At 36.9% G+C, this 17,841-nt stretch overlaps 2 protein-coding genes across 3 annotated transcripts; one reads left to right on the top strand and one right to left on the bottom strand.

The window, feature by feature from the left end:
• The first annotated feature begins 157 nt into the window (after nt 1–157).
• Nucleotides 158–8,223, top strand: LOC139936225 (N-acetylglucosamine-6-phosphate deacetylase-like). Its single transcript, XM_071931006.1, has 9 exons — nt 158–264; nt 2,121–2,399; nt 2,661–2,800; nt 3,105–3,159; nt 3,912–4,127; nt 4,728–4,816; nt 5,994–6,138; nt 6,325–6,454; nt 7,207–8,223. The coding sequence occupies exons 2-9, from the start codon at nt 2,177–2,179 to the stop codon at nt 7,451–7,453; spliced, it is 1,245 nt and encodes a 414-aa protein (XP_071787107.1). The 5' UTR covers nt 158–264; nt 2,121–2,176; the 3' UTR covers nt 7,454–8,223.
• Nucleotides 8,224–8,245: 22 nt separating this feature from the next.
• Nucleotides 8,246–13,120, bottom strand: LOC139936226 (vacuolar ATPase assembly integral membrane protein vma21-like). 2 transcript variants are annotated; one of them, XR_011785919.1, is made up of 4 exons: nt 13,005–13,120; nt 11,887–11,999; nt 10,799–11,008; nt 8,246–10,701 (listed from the first exon to the last, which is right to left on the bottom strand). XR_011785919.1 is itself a non-coding variant. In XM_071931007.1 (3 exons), the coding sequence occupies exons 1-3, from the start codon at nt 13,043–13,045 to the stop codon at nt 10,860–10,862; spliced, it is 303 nt and encodes a 100-aa protein (XP_071787108.1). In that variant the 5' UTR covers nt 13,046–13,120; the 3' UTR covers nt 8,246–10,859. The 2 variants fall into 2 exon arrangements, 1 of the variants encoding a protein (XP_071787108.1); XM_071931007.1 differs by having other exon boundaries at nt 8,246–11,008.
• Nucleotides 13,121–17,841: the final 4,721 nt, after the last annotated feature.

Raw genomic sequence — 17,841 nt, 5'->3', positions numbered from 1 at the left:
ACTTTTACAAGTATGATCCCCTTGTTTAATATCGCGCATTATGCTTAAGATACGTCTGGGTGCCGGATTGAATAATTTTGAGGTCACGTGCACACAGTACATGGGGCAGACGATTTTGTAAAAGGTAGTTTTTTTTAAAGGCGCCCTTCCTTGGACTGATGACGTCAAAAGGGGGCGCACTTTCCAAAAGATGGCCGCTTCCTGTGTTTCAATGTAAATAAATTGATTTTATTTTGGGTTGATCATCAACTTGTTGGAGGAAAAGTAAGAGTTAACCTGTATTTTCTTAAATAAAGTTAACATAGGCCTACCTCTGACATTCATTGTTATTGTTGGTAATTGTGAGTGTGAAAGTTATTGATGTTTTTGTCGTAATTAAACTTTTTAATATTAAAGTAGGCAGCAGACGACGGCTCGTGCAGTGCATGCAGATTGCAGTGCACCGACTGTACAGGAAGGACACACCTCCATTGAAATGGATGCATAGTATTAGTACCATTTACTGCACAGACTACTCACTTTAAAGAAAACACGTTGCCTTGGATCGGTCGAGTTGGTCTTCGAAAAGCGTCTGTAACCGTTTGATGTTATAAAATGCATATGGCCCATATGCACCCATATTATTATGGGTAGAGTTTAGAAAAATGTTGTAAGACTGTTGTGAGTAGAAAACATTGATCCACACAAGCATGCCTCGAAATTGCACGTTTTTTTTACCTCATCGACTAACCCAGTCGGCCATTTATAATGGGAGTCAACTGTTTGACTCCCATAAATGGCCGACCGTGTTAGTTCACAAAGGAAAAGGAAAACCACGTAATTTCGAGGCAAATTTGTGTGAATCATTGTATTCTACTACTTTTAAAAGGTCTTTCCAACCATATGCATTTTATAACAAACGGTTACAAACGCTTTTTATAGACCAACTCGTCCGATCTAAGGCAACGTGTTCCTTTAAAAAAACAGTCAGTATGTAGCCTGGCGGGCAGTTACTGTCACAGTGTCAGGTAGTTTAGGCCTCGGCCTTATTTAAATAACCCCCATATCTTCCCAATCTTCTGCTGCAATAAACAAAACTAAAGCAAGCAAGGATCTGTTCCTTGTATTATTGGTCGGTGTCACTGTCACTGTCGGACAGTTTCATACACTAACCACTTTGTCAATGTCATGTCTGTCATGACTTTGCTTTTGATATCGTAACCATGGTAACCCTCCAGCCTCCCGATGGTTGCAGTGGAAGGGTTATGAAACACATCTAAAATGTTTGCAGCTTTGTAGATAAATTGAAGCGACAGGATCTTACATGTAACTTGTACTAAAAGCCTATCAAAAGCAAAAATTACATATCTAACTACAGTGTCGCTATGTTTAATTCTGTAAGGTTGACAGAATGATAGGAACAGTTACTATCAGGTCGACGGTGTCCAACAGATAGCCTGAAGGTCTGTTAGTCCGAAGGTTCAATAGTCCGATGGTTCGATAGTCCGAACGCACAAATTTCCAATAACAGGGGGTTCATTAATCCGAAAATGAAATAGGGTTTGTTAATCCGAGCATTTGATGCGATAGTCTGAAGGTTCATTAGTCCGGAGCTTCATTGATCCGAAGGTTCACTGGTCCGAAGGTTCGGTAGTCCGAATCGACAATAAGGTCTGATAGTCTGAATTGACGATTGAACCTTATTTTCAATTCGGACTATTGGATGGACCTTATTGTCAATTCGTACTATCAAACCTTTGGACTATCGAACATTCGGACTATTGAACCTTCGGGCTAACGAACCTTCGGACAAACAAACCTTCGGACTAACAAACCTTTGGACCATGACCATGAGCTGTAACCAGGTCGACAGCAGTCTTGACACTGCTACTCTTGACAATGCCACTTCAAATTTTTAGTTCCTCTGGGCATTGTGCGTGAGATTTTCTGCTTCATGATTAAAACTCTTCAATGAGGAATATTAAAAAAGGGGAAGTGAAGTCCAATGTCCTTTGAAAATCTTTTCAAGAACCCCTTTATAGTACAAAGTGGCAGTCGGATATTGAAATTTTCAACATTAGCTTTCATATTTTATCGTTTGCAGCTTATTACCGAAGTTTAAAATTTGTTGTATTTTGCAGGGCGTCGCCTTAAAAGTAACATCACCTTACCTACTCCTAATGATGGTCTAACATCGATGTCTAAAACTATGTCCTCTAGAGTGAAGTCACCTATCACTCAATTCAGAAATTGCCGCATTCTTTATCAGCATGCCATCATCAGGGAAGACCTCTGGGTCCGAGATGGAAAGATCCTCAACCCAGAGTGGCTCTTTTTCATTGAGAAAGGACATGCAGACTTTCAAGTGGATTGTAAAGACTGCATCATATCCCCAGGTTTTATTGATACTCAGATCAATGGTAAGTTTAAACTAATACATAAACGTTAAAATTAAAGTAACATTGTTGGCTAAACTAAAAAAGAAGTAACAAATGTGTAATAACTTTCAATAAACCTTATTTTTTTCCATTTTCAAACCTGTGTAGTCTAAAAAGGAGGGGGTTAACAAATACTTGAGTCCCTTATGTGATTTTCCTAACCTTTCGCATATTATACAGTTATACAGTTTTATATGATAATTAACCTGTAGAATTGTCCCTTTTATTGTTATTCTTTTCTAGGAGCCTTTGGTGTTGATTTTTCCTCAAATCCAGAATCTCTTGCCAAAGGCCTCGCTACAGTATCTAAAAAACTACTTGCACATGGAGTGACATCATATTGCCCTACTATAATCACATCCTCTCCATCGATGTACAAAAAGGTAAGAATAACAAGAATAATTTAATAGGCCCTAGATGTTTTTATTATTTTAGTTTTTAGAATAATCTATATGTTGTTTGACCCAGTTTTCCCTCGCCAAAGTGTGGATTTCTGCGTTGTGTATGAATTCCAGAAACAAGTTGCAGCACCATATGAACTCCTCTATGGAAATGAGAAAGTGTAAAGTCTAATGAAGCTCAAACAAAAGTCTATTCCACCCTACTGATCTTATCATATCTTTTTGGCAAAGGCAAGTTGGTACAGATGACTGATTTTTTTAATGTTTCCATCTTATTTACTTGTAGATCCTCCCCCAGATAAAGAGGACACGTGGAAGTCGGAAAGGAGCAGGTATCCTAGGTAAGAATTCAAAGGCTCTCATTAAAGTAAAGTTATCTTCCCCTTGAAAAAAAATTGTCAAGCTTTAGAATTAACTACATTGCGTATGCTGTTAATTTCACCTCACCATCATTTTAGAGGTAAAACGATGATGAAATGATGGAAATGTGTCCCATGCACAGGATAGGCCTGTGAGCTAGTTTCTTTCAGGGGGTCCTTTCTCAAATGAACTCATGTGTAAAGATGTAATGCTGAATGGTCTTTTGTGTTCTTACGTACGTATGTAGGATTTGCCTCAGAACTGTTGTTTTGCAAGATGCAGAATAAAATCTCATCTGTGCCCCCATCTATTCCTTGAAGCCCTTCTCCTCTGGCTTACAAAGCCTTGAATTTTCTACTTCATGCATTTGTGCCCTATCTGAACTTTCACATTTCTTATTCCATTTGCATGTTGTGGCCAAAGATATCAACCGATTTGCATGAAAAAACTACCATGCGGAAAATTGGCTGCCTGAGTCAGACAAGCATCAACAAACTTCCCCGAAGCCTGCTGAATATTTGGATGTCAGCCATGCTGTTTTCCATCAACATGCATCAGTGTGCATGGGAGGGAGATATTGTTAAACAGGCGTGCAATCATTGACCTTGGATTGCATAAAAGGGTTGTTTCGAGGAAAAACCACAAACTTTTGAACCATTTGAGAACAAGATAAAATCATGCAAAATGTTGTCCTTATTAATTCGTCTTTTTGTTATACTATATTTTTATTTAGGAATTCATTTAGAAGGACCCTTTATCAGCAAAGAAAAGAATGGCGCCCATCCTGTTGATCTGATTAAAGACTGTACCAATCTGAACAGCTTTGAGCAGATTGAAGATGTCTATCACTCACTAGACAATGTTTCTATTGTGACACTGGCACCAGAGTCTTGCCAAATATCGAAAGTCATATCCAAGCTTTCAAATAAAGGAGTTGTCGTCTCACTCGGTAAGGAATGTTGCTGGACAGTATCTGCAATCATAGATTGATTGATCATGTATGTTTAGTTATGCGCTTACCTTACCTCTTTCTTTTTTTCAGTGGCCCACAAACTGTAGAAAAGATGGACTCCTCCTATTGTCCTATCCCTAACTAACAAGCGACATAACAACAGAATGAAAGATTTTTAAGACATCTACATGTAGGCCCAAATTCAAGGCTCTGCATGCAATGAAATTCTGGAATTACAGTCATCATTCTCCGAGCTGGTTAATGGAAGAATGTTTAGTAACAAGAGGTTAGCTTGTGCTCAATTGTAGTGCCTTACAGATTCGGTCTGTGGGGTCTTGCTAGTGTTATATTATTCCCTTTTTAAAAGATTAAAAGTTGTTCCCTTGGGTTTAAGACCCACAAGTGCACTCCTTTAAGCTCACACTTTGTTAACTTTCGCATTTAGCACAGATTTTTTCTGCTAACATAAGCGATTTTAATTGCTTTCCATAAGCAGTGCCTTCAAGTTGGGCCAAGTTCAATTTGTAAACCTACATGTAGATAGATTTGTTTACTTGAAAACTGATATTTTAGCTTTTGATTTGTTTATACATTTAGGACATACTGTTGCTAATCTAACAATGGCAGAAGATGCTGTGAGGCATGGAGCTACATATATCACTCATCTCTTTAACGCAATGCTGCCAGTAAGTACAACAAAAATAATTCTATTCATTGCAAGCCAAGCTTGAAGCAATGTGGGTGTTGTGAGTTGCAAAGAGCATGACTACGTCTACAACTACAAGTATATGTTGAAGAGTTGAGGACTATTACTCCAACAGCAGTTTGAACCTAGTCAGTTAGTTCTCTGTTTATCCTCACTGCAATTTAAGATTTTTTGTAGAGTTCTTGCAAAAGGGATAAATGTTTGTTTGAGTAGCTGATCTCGCCTCGCCCCTTTTTAACATGCCTTGCGTGATCTTAACCCCTGGAAGTGTGACCTTGAAATATCCCAATGAGATGGATGTTTCAATTAGTCCTGTGGTTGATTTATTCTGTGTTAGAGATGTATGCAGAGCACTCAAAAGAGGTACCAAGTCATAGAACAGCTTTGATATTGTGACATGTCGAACTGTATGCCGTTTAGGGTGACCACGTAAAAAAAACATGCCCCACAAGCGCTCAAAAGTTTTTAACATGCATGTGTGAAAAGCAGTGACTGCATGGTTAGCCAATCAACATTGTTTTTCAACCCTTTCCTTCCAGGGGTTAGTGGTGAATCGTAAAATTCAATATACACTCACACTATCCATGGCAGTGAGGCTGTCTCTTAGCTTCCCACTATCCTTCCTGCCAGACTGAATCAAACACTTGCTCAAAGTATATATACAGTGACGATCATTCATAAGGATACTCAATCACTTAAAGACACTGGACACTATTGGTAGTTGTCAAAGACCTCTTCACACTTGGTGTATCTCAACATATGCATAAAAAAAAAAAAACTGAAAATTTGAACTCAATTGGTCGTCGAAGTTGCAAGATAATAATGGAAGAAAAAACATCCTTGTCACCTGAATTTTGTGCTTTCAGATGCTTGATTTCAAGACATCAAATTCAAAATCTGAAGTCTCGAAATCCTATGCGTGAAAAATTACTTCTTTCTCGAAAACTATGTTTCTCACAATATTTTAAACTACCAACAGCTCTCCATTACTTGTTACCAATTGAGTTTTCATACTAAACATTCATTTGAGTAATAACCAATAGTGCCACTACCTTTAACTATAACTTGAGAAAACTCTGAAGGAAAGTGGGTTGACTCATTTTGTATCAACACAGGACAAAATCTCAATGGATTATTTTCATGTTTTTCTTCACCAGTTTCACCATCGAGACCCAGGACTAGTGGGACTACTGACGAGTGATGAGTGTCCAAAAGGTACCACAGTGTTCTATGGTATGATAGCCGATGGCATACACACTAATCCAGCTGCACTGAGAATAGCATACAGAGCCCATCCAAATGGTAATTTAGTTGTTATATTGTTTCAGTTTTCATATGCAAGGTTTTATCATCGACCTGTCTAAATAACCCTAACCCTAACCCTAACCCCCCCCCCCCCAAAAAAAAAAAAAAAAAAAAAAAAAAAAAAATGTATAAATAATATATTTGTACGAGTGCATAAATTCTTATCTGTTCTGTTTTGTAAAGGTATTGTTCTGGTGACAGATGCTATAGCAGCGATGGGCTTCCCTAGAGGTACACATTATCTTGGCAGCGTGTCAGTAGATGTTACTGATAATGGGGCATATGTGACAGGTACACAGGTACTGAGTGGGAGGTAAGTAGTTATTATTACTTTAAAACGGAAATCTTAGATTCCAAATTCTCTACAATACTGAAATTATTAATTGGTTTAAACCATGCACCGATACTTTCACAGAGTCATATGAAAATGTAATGTTTCCATATCCACGGCTCAATATACATGTAGTATTTAAACTGCCTCTGGGCTATCTTGGTGGACTTGTGGTAAGACATCTGCTCCAGAATGACAGCAGTCCTGTGTTCAAATACCGACAGAGTAATATGCCTGTGGTGTTTTTCGTCACAGGAAATCAGGGGGAAAGTACCGAGTATACGGTCATACAGTGCTTTACACACATTGGAATATTAGTGTGTAAAACCATATTCTTAACCACCAATTCAATTCATATTTAAAACATTTATTGAAATACTGAACACTATTGCACAACCCGTTCTCTTAATGGCCACTACCCGAGTAATATTTCCCTTTTCAAAAAAGGAGTGTCTCTCCTCAAATAGTGTGAAACAGCGTTCATACATGTACTTAACAAACAAAAAATTGTATTACAGGCAAGATGTTCATCCTACTTTAAACCTTTTCCCGATTTTTTGGTTGTTAGAAATATCAGACAAATAGTGATTAAATAGCCTGATAAAAGTCTTTTGGACCCTACATCATGTGCAGACATAGGTCAACCCTTGTATTTAATAAAATGTTTGTAGTTTCCCAATGACAAAATATTATGCCTGATATTAAAAACCCTCATTATCTGTGGTTATTTTCAGCATTGCCACAATGGACTCCTGTATACGACATTTCAAGCATGCCACAGGTTGTACCACAGTAGAGGCCCTTGAAGCAGCAACCCTACACCCTGCCCAACTACTGACTATCCAACATCTAAAAGGTACCCTTGACTATGGGACAGAGGCAGACTTCATTCTTCTAGATGATGATCTAAATGTCAAACAAACTTTTATAGCTGGCGAGAAAGTATGGGATAATGAGAGAGAAAATAATAAGGGCGATTGAATGTTTCGTTAAAATGCTTTAAAAAATGCAGTTGAAAATTTAATTCAACTCCTCTATTACCCTTTTACTGATAAAATACCAATACTTTGTTATTTGCCCTTTAATCTTTTAAATTGTTATGCAACACAAATTCTTGCTTATATTTTTGATAACTGATGTAGTATTTATAAATTTGAATGATTTCGTCCACAGAACAACTGTTGAATACTATTACTTCGAAAAGGAAGAAAATAAAAGGTTCTGAAATCCCTTTGTAACTATTTTTTTTTTTTTTTATGAATGGAAATTGAATTGAAAGAGTCTATAAACTGATAATTGTATCTTTTTTTAAATTTAACTTATTAAGACAGGTTTTTGTGTGAGGAGATTGTAATTGAGTTCACGGTTTGACAAAAAAACATCTTTTCAGTATTAAGAAAGAGAAAACACATCGATTTCTCTGATTATTGATTTGTACTTTTGAGGTTTAAATAAATGTCAAATCAACCCAACCACAAATAATGTTCAGAATTATGTCCTTGTTAAAGGACAGAAATAGTATAGTCCCACAGGGCAGTATGCATAATTATATGCCAAAATGACGTTATCTCCCGGTTAGGTACAGTGCATCACTATAGGCCATTTATCTTGAGGTGAATATAGGAAGATGCACTGTAGCTTCACTGATTTCATACTTGTTTAAAAAACAAATTGCAGTACAGAAATATCTAATAAAAGTGTAAAGTTAATTGAAGTCGATCTACACATGTATGTCCATGCAAGAGTAATAAAAAAGGCATTAAGTCCAAGAACTATTATTTTGAGATGTTGTTTATTCAAGTTATAGTATTACCTCTGTGTTACTTTTGTTTAGACTGTGCAAGTCACACTTGTATTCAATGTTGGGCCCATTTAAAGAATGATCTTGTTTTGTTTATACATGTATGACAAAAACAACAAAAGATTCTAAACAATGTTTGAATTCGCATGAGACTTGCACAATCTACCCTGTTAGTAAGTCATTTTTGGTTCCGTTTCTTGCCCAAAGATTTCACTACTTCCGGCTCTAAACCTGGCACAAGTTGTGTGTAACTTGAACCCAAAGAACACATTTTATTGTTCAAAAGCATTTCTTATGACCACAGAAACTTTAATTTTGCGAAGACCTACGTCTTTGAAAAATATTTGGAAAGCAAAGTTCATCTTTTTTTTGCACAAATCATCAAAGAAAAACTAGCTTAATGCAACTCCATGGGCTTCTGGGTATCAGTGGAGCAGTTTGAGTAAAGTGGGCGTGGCTTGCAGTGGAATAATGTCACACTTACATACAGGATTAAGAATTACAAAAACTGGTATGACACATGTAATTAGAAATATTTACTACATGGTTCGCCAAACTTTATTTTTATGTTTAAAGTTAAATGAAATATTGAAACATGTGAGACACAATTCAGATTAACTCAGGATTTTAAAGTCATCTAAAAATGTTCCAACAAAACCTGGCTCCATTAGTAAAGCGATAAGATTGTATGTTGGCAGGCATAAACATAGTTCATATTCAGGATACATCCAACAAAACATACAAACAACTATTATGGTCAGTTTCAAAACTGAGGCTTTGGCTTGGCCTGTATCAGTTGTTTAGAAATATCAAGTAATAAACCACAAGGGAAACTGACTTGGAACATTTTAAAATAACTTTGGGTTGAACAAAGAACAATTTACTGATAGCAGACTTGCAACTGCTACTTTTTTCTTTGTTCAACCAAAAATGACTTAATTATCTGCTTTCCTTGCGGCAGATCAAACAGGGGAACAGAGTCCAAAACTGGATCCCAAACCATGGTTTAGAAAACATTGGGATTTGGTGTAGATTACAACACTGATAAGGAGGTACACATATATGACACAATCATCTGCAACTCACAGGGGATAATAACAATACTAATAATAGGTTTTTATATCAGGCTTTTCACACCCGCTCCAAGAGCCCCAACACTATTACCCTTAGTCCCTGGACCATTTAATTCATTCCGTAAACCATCTCAGTGAAGAGGAGCAACTAAAGTTGTCTTATAGTTACATTTAAGTGTCTTGCCCAGGGACAAAAGTGTTCAGTTATTCATGATAAAAACCATCTTAGTCTTGCTCAGGGACACAAGTGTCACGACTGGGCGAAACCCACAACTGAGAGGCTCAGATTTTGTCAATATTTGTGTAATCAGCATGTCTTCAACCTCACCATCCCAAACTACATGTATCAAAACTCAACTGCATGTTTTGTTTGTTTCTGTTGGGATGATCGGCTACACTTATAAACTAATTAATGCTTTACATGGTTCAAGGCATATCACCATGATCATAGTCTTACCAGGTGCAAAGTAGATCACTAATAAGAGGGTAGGTTCCAACCCCATTACAGGCCTTTTACATCCGAACCGTGTCAAAATCTACATGGGTCAACGTGTTGGTTCAGTAACTTTCAGCATGGTTCAAATATGCTCTGCATTCACATTAACTCTGGAGCCAAAGTAGCTTGTAGGTTACACATGAACTTTTCTACTTGTGTATTGTGGGACGATTTCACAGGGTCTTATGCGGATTCAAGCAGAAAACCCCTCTGGCTTTTGACACATGCAAGATTTTTCGACATGGTTCAGGAGCTCTCACCCACCTCCTGAAAAGTGTGACTTTGACATAGACCAAGCACTCTACAGTGGGCAAACCATGTTGAAATGTTGTAGTGTGACAATTAGGTCAGTCCGGGCATAGAGAAAGGAACATGTTACCTGGACTTGAACCATGTCCAAAACACAGAGATTTTCTATAGTGTGAAAAGGCCTTATGTGTGTAATAACTTGAGTACAGTATAGTTTTTAACAGTTTACATGTTCTGTTGCTTTCTATAGCCCATCCAATCGTCCAGAAAGTAACGAACACTGGTTTGGGGAAATAACTGGATAAAAAGTTAAACAGGAATCAATTTTCAAACATGGTAGTTAAAAAAAGTTGGCTTACTAAATTTTGTATTTTTGATAGTTTGATATACGAGCAGAAATATTCTCTTGAAAGATAATTGTTACATGTACACTGAAGTATCAAATTGTTATGTTAAACTTTGATCCTTTGAACCCCAATTGAAAAAAACTCAAATAAGGTATTTGCCAACGATAAACCATTCGTTTAAAAATCTGGTGATCAATGGTGTTTCTTTACTTTCAATGAAAAATTCATTCAGAAATCCATAAAGGCTCCAGACAATGAACGTGTAAGAGGGATGCAGGTTACAGAAATGTCAAACTCTGTTGTCTCGAAAATTCCAAAAGAAGCCAAAATGAGAGTTCCCCTGTCCATTTTCAACCTCTGCTGTTGCCAATATCCATGTTGACATCAAAATGTAAAAAGAGTCAGTTAAAAGTCTACTTTGTCATTCACGCTTGGAGTCTCTTAAGGTGGGGGCTGGGGCTTTCTCATTAAACGCTGCCCACACAAACATACCAAGGACGATATGGACTACAACAACAGCTACCATGGCAGCATAGAAGACACTACTACTTGACTCCATTCCGAAGAATCCTTGGGAGAACAAAGTCACAATAAAAAGAGCATTATTGACTAATCCAGTTTTGTGTTTACCTATTTCAACATCAGTATTAGTAAAAGTTTACTACTACACAATAAGCATTTTTGTTAAATAATCAGAATTACTTCCCCGCAAGCCAGCCCGTTTCATGACAATCAACCGTGGTCCAGAAATGCTATTGGGAAAGCCTATTTTGGGAAGTCCAAGTCCTTCTTAAGTTATCGCTCGGACAGCATTTTTTCCTTTTTTTCCGTAATGACCTTGACATTTGCCGAAGGGTGTCCAAAAACAATAGGCTTCTGGGGGTTTCCAAGACCAATCCGCTAACCAAGTTTAGAGATAATATTAGTGTCAAGTCCCTCTTGAGTTGTTGCCTAGAAAAAACGTCTTTTGTTTTAGCCACGGAAGATAGTGGGGAACTGTATGCCAATTCAGTGTATTCACCAACTGCAATGTTTTTTGTACTAAATACTAAAGGACAAATTATCTGGAAACAGGAAAAGGCAGAGTTTAAGCAAGAATTCCAGTACCCTTATTCCCTTTAAGGGGAAACATTTACAGCAAAGTGTCTGCCTGTGTACACTACTACTGTAGACTACACACTTTAGAATGACCCTTCCCCATTAAAGTTTTTGTTTTTCCAGGTTTTTCAATGCAAAAGCTGATTACCTGGTTTCCATTTGTTTGTATTATGTCCAAAAGAGTTATGCATTTTTCATACGCTTTTTGGCTTGTAAGTGGTTAACAATTTCACATTGAACAAGCAAAACACTTTAGAGGAAAAGGTTTAAGATATTATATATTAATTTTGTTCAATTGTTATTTAGAAATGAGCCCTCTTGATTGGTATTTTGTCCTTTTTTTAACTTACCATCAAAGATAACTTGTTTTGAAAAGAAGTACATAAAGATAGGGAAGAACAGCATGAGAGCAGAGTATGAAAAGACAGTCTTGAAGGGCGTCATGCCTGAAGGGTTTCCTCCTCTGTCGAAATAGAGATAAAAACCAAAGGAATTTATAATACGAGAGTGCTACATCAAGAAGGGTAGCCTTGATTGCGACGCCTTCTTGCACAGTTTGCACTATTAATTTTTCCTGATGTTCCATGCATACAGTCTGTAACTTTTCAGCCCAGTAGACCAACTGCCAGATATAGTCAGACATGGGGGAAGTAAGAACGATACAGCTAAACATGCACTGATGAGTATGGGGAGTTTGGAACGAGTATGTGAGGGTTGTGAACAACTGTTTTGCCAATAAAACCATAATTAAAAGGCTCTGCAGAGTACATGCTCATAAGAAATTACAACCATTAAAACATCGTTACACACGTAGCTCAATTCTCAATGATATGACAATGACTGAGGTATGACTCAATTGACGATGACCAATTTCTATCCTTTGTGTTTGGCAGAAAATTAAAGGACCTTAAACCATCCATTGCCTAGGCAAACAGTAACACAACTAGGCCCCTTGCCCCTCCAACCTGGGCTACTAGGCCCCTATGATTATAACTTGGGTTGAATTTGAAAGGTTATATGCTTGACTTGACCCCTTACTTGGCATGCTTAGTTTGGGTCCTTAGTTTGGTCATGGACTATGGAGGGTAGAAAACCTCCATGGTTTTGCAATTACCATGATTACTACATCTTATTTATAAATCTATTTCAATTCATAAGTGTTCCTCACACTGCAACCAACCCTTTGCCTCCTTAACTACACTCATCAAATTTACTTGTGTTGTGACCAAGGATGAGGTGTGAATGTGTTGTTTTAAAATTAAATATTTGTAATAAAATTTAATAATAGGCCTATATTAATTAATAAATATAACACCACCAACCAACCACAAAACCACAACCAAGAAGAATAACAATAAGTGAATTTAATGCAATTTTGTCTAGGTTGTTCCCTAAACATGCTAAATGATATCAACATTTAGCCAGATCACTTCTTCCCTGAATTGTTAATATATGACTTGTTTTTTACCTGTTCATTTTCACATCCGACTGGAAATCCGCCATTGTCATGTGTTATTGAGAATTCCAAATCTTCACTCACACATACACCGACCGTGTGTGATTACACAACACACAACACTGTGTATCTAAAATATTTAACGGTGTTCTTGTACAGCGCCCTCTCAGTCAGTATTTCAGGCGAGGAGGAACTTCGTGAATTTAACGGTGTTGTTATATAGCGCCCTCTGTAGACAACCAAATATTTTTTTTATTTATTTATTTATTTATTTTTTTTGGGGGGGGGGGGGGAGGGGGGGGGGGTGTAGAAATCAATTGGTGCAAGATATGTGAACAGATTTCCTATGGTACATGTACGAGTAGGATTCTACTCTACTCTACTCACTACATAACTGGTACTCTTCACATCGCTGTGTTAAACCAATGCAAAAATAACTGAGTACCAGCATACAGCATACACCATACATAATGTACATTACATGTACGTCCGTCCGTCGTCGTCCACAGCTAGTTTTGACGCGGATTTGGTGATTTATGATGCCGATCCGAAACATTGATGGACATCTTTTCTCGGTAAGAAGTTGATTTTGTGCACGGAGGTCTTAACTGGTCACTCTCAAATTGTTAAATGATCAACGTCAATTATTTTATATCAGATACTTAATTAAGAATAATCAATAAGACTTCCATTAAACATTATTATCAAATAACATGTTCATCCTACTCCTAAATCCTAGCCCCATATATGATAATATCGATATGCCATAAACATGGCCCAATCCAGTGGATTTTTGGACCGATTTATTGGGCTAGGTCATCCCTTATTCTTATTCTTATTCTTTATTTGGCCATTAAACAATAACAATATACAAACAGACAGTATGTAAAATAAATAATATAAAAACAAAAGTAAATACAAAGCAAGACAAACACTGTTTGAAACAGTACGGCACAGGAAATTACAAAACAACCCTAATGTGATGGCCAGCCCCCGATTTCACGAAACTCATCACAAGTAGCGACGCATCGCAGGGTTTGCGAAGCGTCGCAGACCTTAGACACCTCGCGGCTGCGACGAGTTCCACAATCCATTGCACCAAGCACGTCGTAAGTGCGACGAGTCGCAATACAAACTATTTTCATTCTTAATAAAAAACAACCTTTTGGACGAGGATTAACTGCTAAAGTTCTGCGGCTGTTTTATGTTATGTACAGCTTGGTCATGAAACAGTCGTGTATTATAGTTCATTCAATTTCAAGATGGCAGACACTCAACCATTTCGGACTAGTGTTTAGGTTTGGGTTGATTTGGTTGGTTTATAATTATTAATTGGTTGAGTTGTTTAAGTTTGTGTGTACTTTGTTATGCGTGTGTTTGTTTTCTTTTACCCGTCCTTTTATTTTTTTTTGGGGGGAAGGTAAATTTCCATTTGTTGTCTAGTGTCTTCCCGATTGGTTCACGGAAGTTACGTGTGGTAATTGTTATGTCCTTTCATGCATTTTTTGCGTAAACAAATGAAACATAGCATTCTTACAACATCCCTATGGGTAGTCGTAACTTACAACGTGTTCTTCCTTGTTGTCAAGGAACTTACGATGTATCCAATGCATCATAACTTTGATGAAACGACTTGCAACTTGATGAAACAACTTACGACGTGTAACCGGTCGCAACTTGAACTTGAACTTGCAACGCGTCGCAGCGCGTGGTGAAATCGGGACAGGATCAACAAAAGTATAATTAAACACTCTGTAGCTCGAACTCCTGTTAATCCACTCACATAGGGAGGCAAACTCACTATATTATATATTCTCTTTGGAAAAATAAAAACAATTAAAAGTAAATATAAATAATCTGTATACACAAAGCACAACTTGAAACAACAAAACCAAAAACAAACACCGGAAATTAGACAAGCAAATAAATAAATAAATAACCAAATTGTTAATTAAAAGTGTAAACAAAAAGTAACAATAAGTAAATGAATAAATAGTTGGAAAGGTACATGTAACAAGAAATATAGCAACAAATCAATCAAAATATTGATGGATAAACAAAAAATAGGTCAATAAATAAACAGACAAATCGATAAAATAACAATGCAAGCAACGAAAAGTTAATCAAACTAACTCCTTTTCCAACATACATACCTTTACATCAATAAAAGGATGATTAAATATCAATAAAACAACCGATCAATTAATAAACAAATAATCAATAAACCAGAAATTAGATAAGCAAATAAATAGTTAGATTAATAAATAACAAAAATATTGATATTTTATTTCTGCGTTACATGCACTCATCCGTCTATCTATCCACTCATTCATTCATTCGACCACATTTTTCCTTTATTATATCCAACTGCAGGTATAAATGTAGAAATCAACCTTCAAGCAGTACTGGACTACCATGAAATAATGCAACTACTCCTCCGCCCCACTAGCCTTTTGTCAAGGCCTTCGTGGCTTAGACACTAGTTTGGTAGAGCCGTGATTCGAAGCGCCTGGAGGGGGATATTTGCAGGCTGGTCAAACCTTCCAGTCATTTTGAATGCGGATCTATGAAGCAATGAAGGCTACAGTCCCCCTGGTGGTACACAAGAGTATCAGACCAGTTGTCAGTAAAAGTTCTCATGCATAGTCTCTACAGCTTTTAAATATTGTGGGACAGAAACCTCATTTCATATTTGGGGAAAACAGCAAAAGTATACAAAAATCACATACCCATGTCAAAATGTTACTTTCGACATGAATACTACAAAATACAGTATGTTCAAGTTGCAGTTAATGTTAAAAAATGTTGTACTTATGTAAAACGCGTTTAGAAAACTCAATCATATTATGCGCCTTGAACACCCAGCAGGGATGATATGTGCGCATTTTAAGTCTTATTATTACTATTATTATTATTTAAAGGCAGTGGACACTATTGGATAATTACTCAAAATAATTATTAGCATAAAACCTTTCTTGGTGGCGAGTAATGGGGAGAGGTTGATAGTATAAAACATTGTGAGAAATGGCTTCCTCTGAATGTGCCTTAGTTTTTGAGAAAAAAAGGTTTGTTATTTTATGCGTATGTTGAGATACACCAACTGTGAAGGCTAGTCTTTGACAATTACCAATAGTCTCCACTGCCTTTAAATAACAATAGTCCATTATACTATAATGCATGTTACATGAAACAGTTTCCTAGCTACTACTAGACCATTTTTATATTATTTGGATGTTGATATCAATGACCAAATGTCATGGTTGAAAATAATAATAATAAAGCATGCAAAAACATTCAATGTAACTTTTAAAGGCACTGGACACCTTTGGTTACCAGTCTTCTCACTTGGTGTATGTCAACATAATGCACACAAAAACAAACCTGTGAAAATTTGAACTCAATCGGTCGTTGAAGTTGCGAGAGTATAATGGAGGAAAAAACACCCTTGTTGCTCAAGTTATGTGCTTTCAGATGCAAAATTCGAGCTTGAAGTCAATCAAATATTTGAGTGAGAAATTTTTGTTCTTCTCACAAACTACGTTTTTTCAGAGGGAGCCATTTCTCACAATGTTTTATACTATCAACAGCTCACCATTACCTGTTACCAAGTTAATTACCAATAGTGTTCAGTGCCTTTAATAAGGGAATAAAAAGGTAGCGACAGGTTGTTACATGTGATCGGCTTGGTTGAGGGTATTGAGCGCATGGCAATGACCCTGCAAGGTTTAAACGGACATTTAAGAATGAGTCACTACTTTTTTATTCGGAATCATAAATGCCCTTTTGTTTTAAACATTACAAAAATACAATTACATGTACAGACACTTTGACCGTTTAAAATTTGAGTTTTGAAATATTTTTTTCAAAACCTTTGTGGAGAGTCTGTTGTGCGTGGGTTGTGTGTACGCGCGCAAGCTTAGAAATAGATTACGTGCACGCACTTAGAAGTAGATTAAGGGCTGTTTCTAATAGCTAGTATGAATTGCATTTTGCGTGATAATCTTGTGCAGAGGCCAGCCAGTTAAAAACACTGGTCATTATCAACCATTTAAACACCCCCACGTGACGCGCTCTCCACCAATAGGAGTAGAGAAACTGTCTGGGGTATTTATGAATGCTTTTTAAATCTCTATTCCATACAATGCTTTTCATAGTGTCATTGTGTTATTAACATCTCAAAATCTTTATATGCCTCTCTAGTAGAAAGTAATTGGTGACAGAAACCTGCATTATGTGACATTCAAGAGATGTGCCCTGTAATCCTGCAGTGAACATGTGAATGACACATGGCAGGAGATTTAAGTTTGTAGCAAGTGATGGTCTTTTGCCATTGTTCAACAGTGGCTGTCAATCTTTAGCTTCCATGGAATTGCAACAAAATGTTGTTAAACACACTTGCTTGGCAAACAAATTACTTCTCACAAACTGTTGTTTAAAATGTTCAATACATTTTCACACAAAAACGGTTTTTGGGAGACATAACTTTGAGTGAGCAATGAATGCTCACCCATAATGGGACCTTGGTCAGACAATTTTCTCACAAGAAAAAGGTTTCAAAACAATTTCAAAGTTGGAAGCACTTTCTATTATTATGACAGATTTCTGCTAAATGCATAGAGCTATATATATTGATGTAACTAGAGTGCTAACACCCCATTATACACGCAATAAAGTTTTGAAGCCGTGTGGGCGCATCAAATGTTCATGTACAAACGAATACAAAAAAGCTTGATAATTTGTACGGCAATTGTACGGCTATTTGCATGATAGTGCATTTGTTATTTTCTATGTGTCATCGAACCAAAAGATGCAGCAAATGTAAACGCACAATCTGCTGATGAGTGTCCAA

The sequence above is a fragment of the Asterias amurensis genome, chromosome 4 (assembly GCF_032118995.1).
Source record: "Asterias amurensis chromosome 4, ASM3211899v1".
Lineage (NCBI taxonomy): Eukaryota > Metazoa > Echinodermata > Asteroidea > Forcipulatida > Asteriidae > Asterias > Asterias amurensis.
Note: the sequence above shows the minus strand (reverse complement) of the source record. Positions and strands in the feature narration are given on the sequence as shown.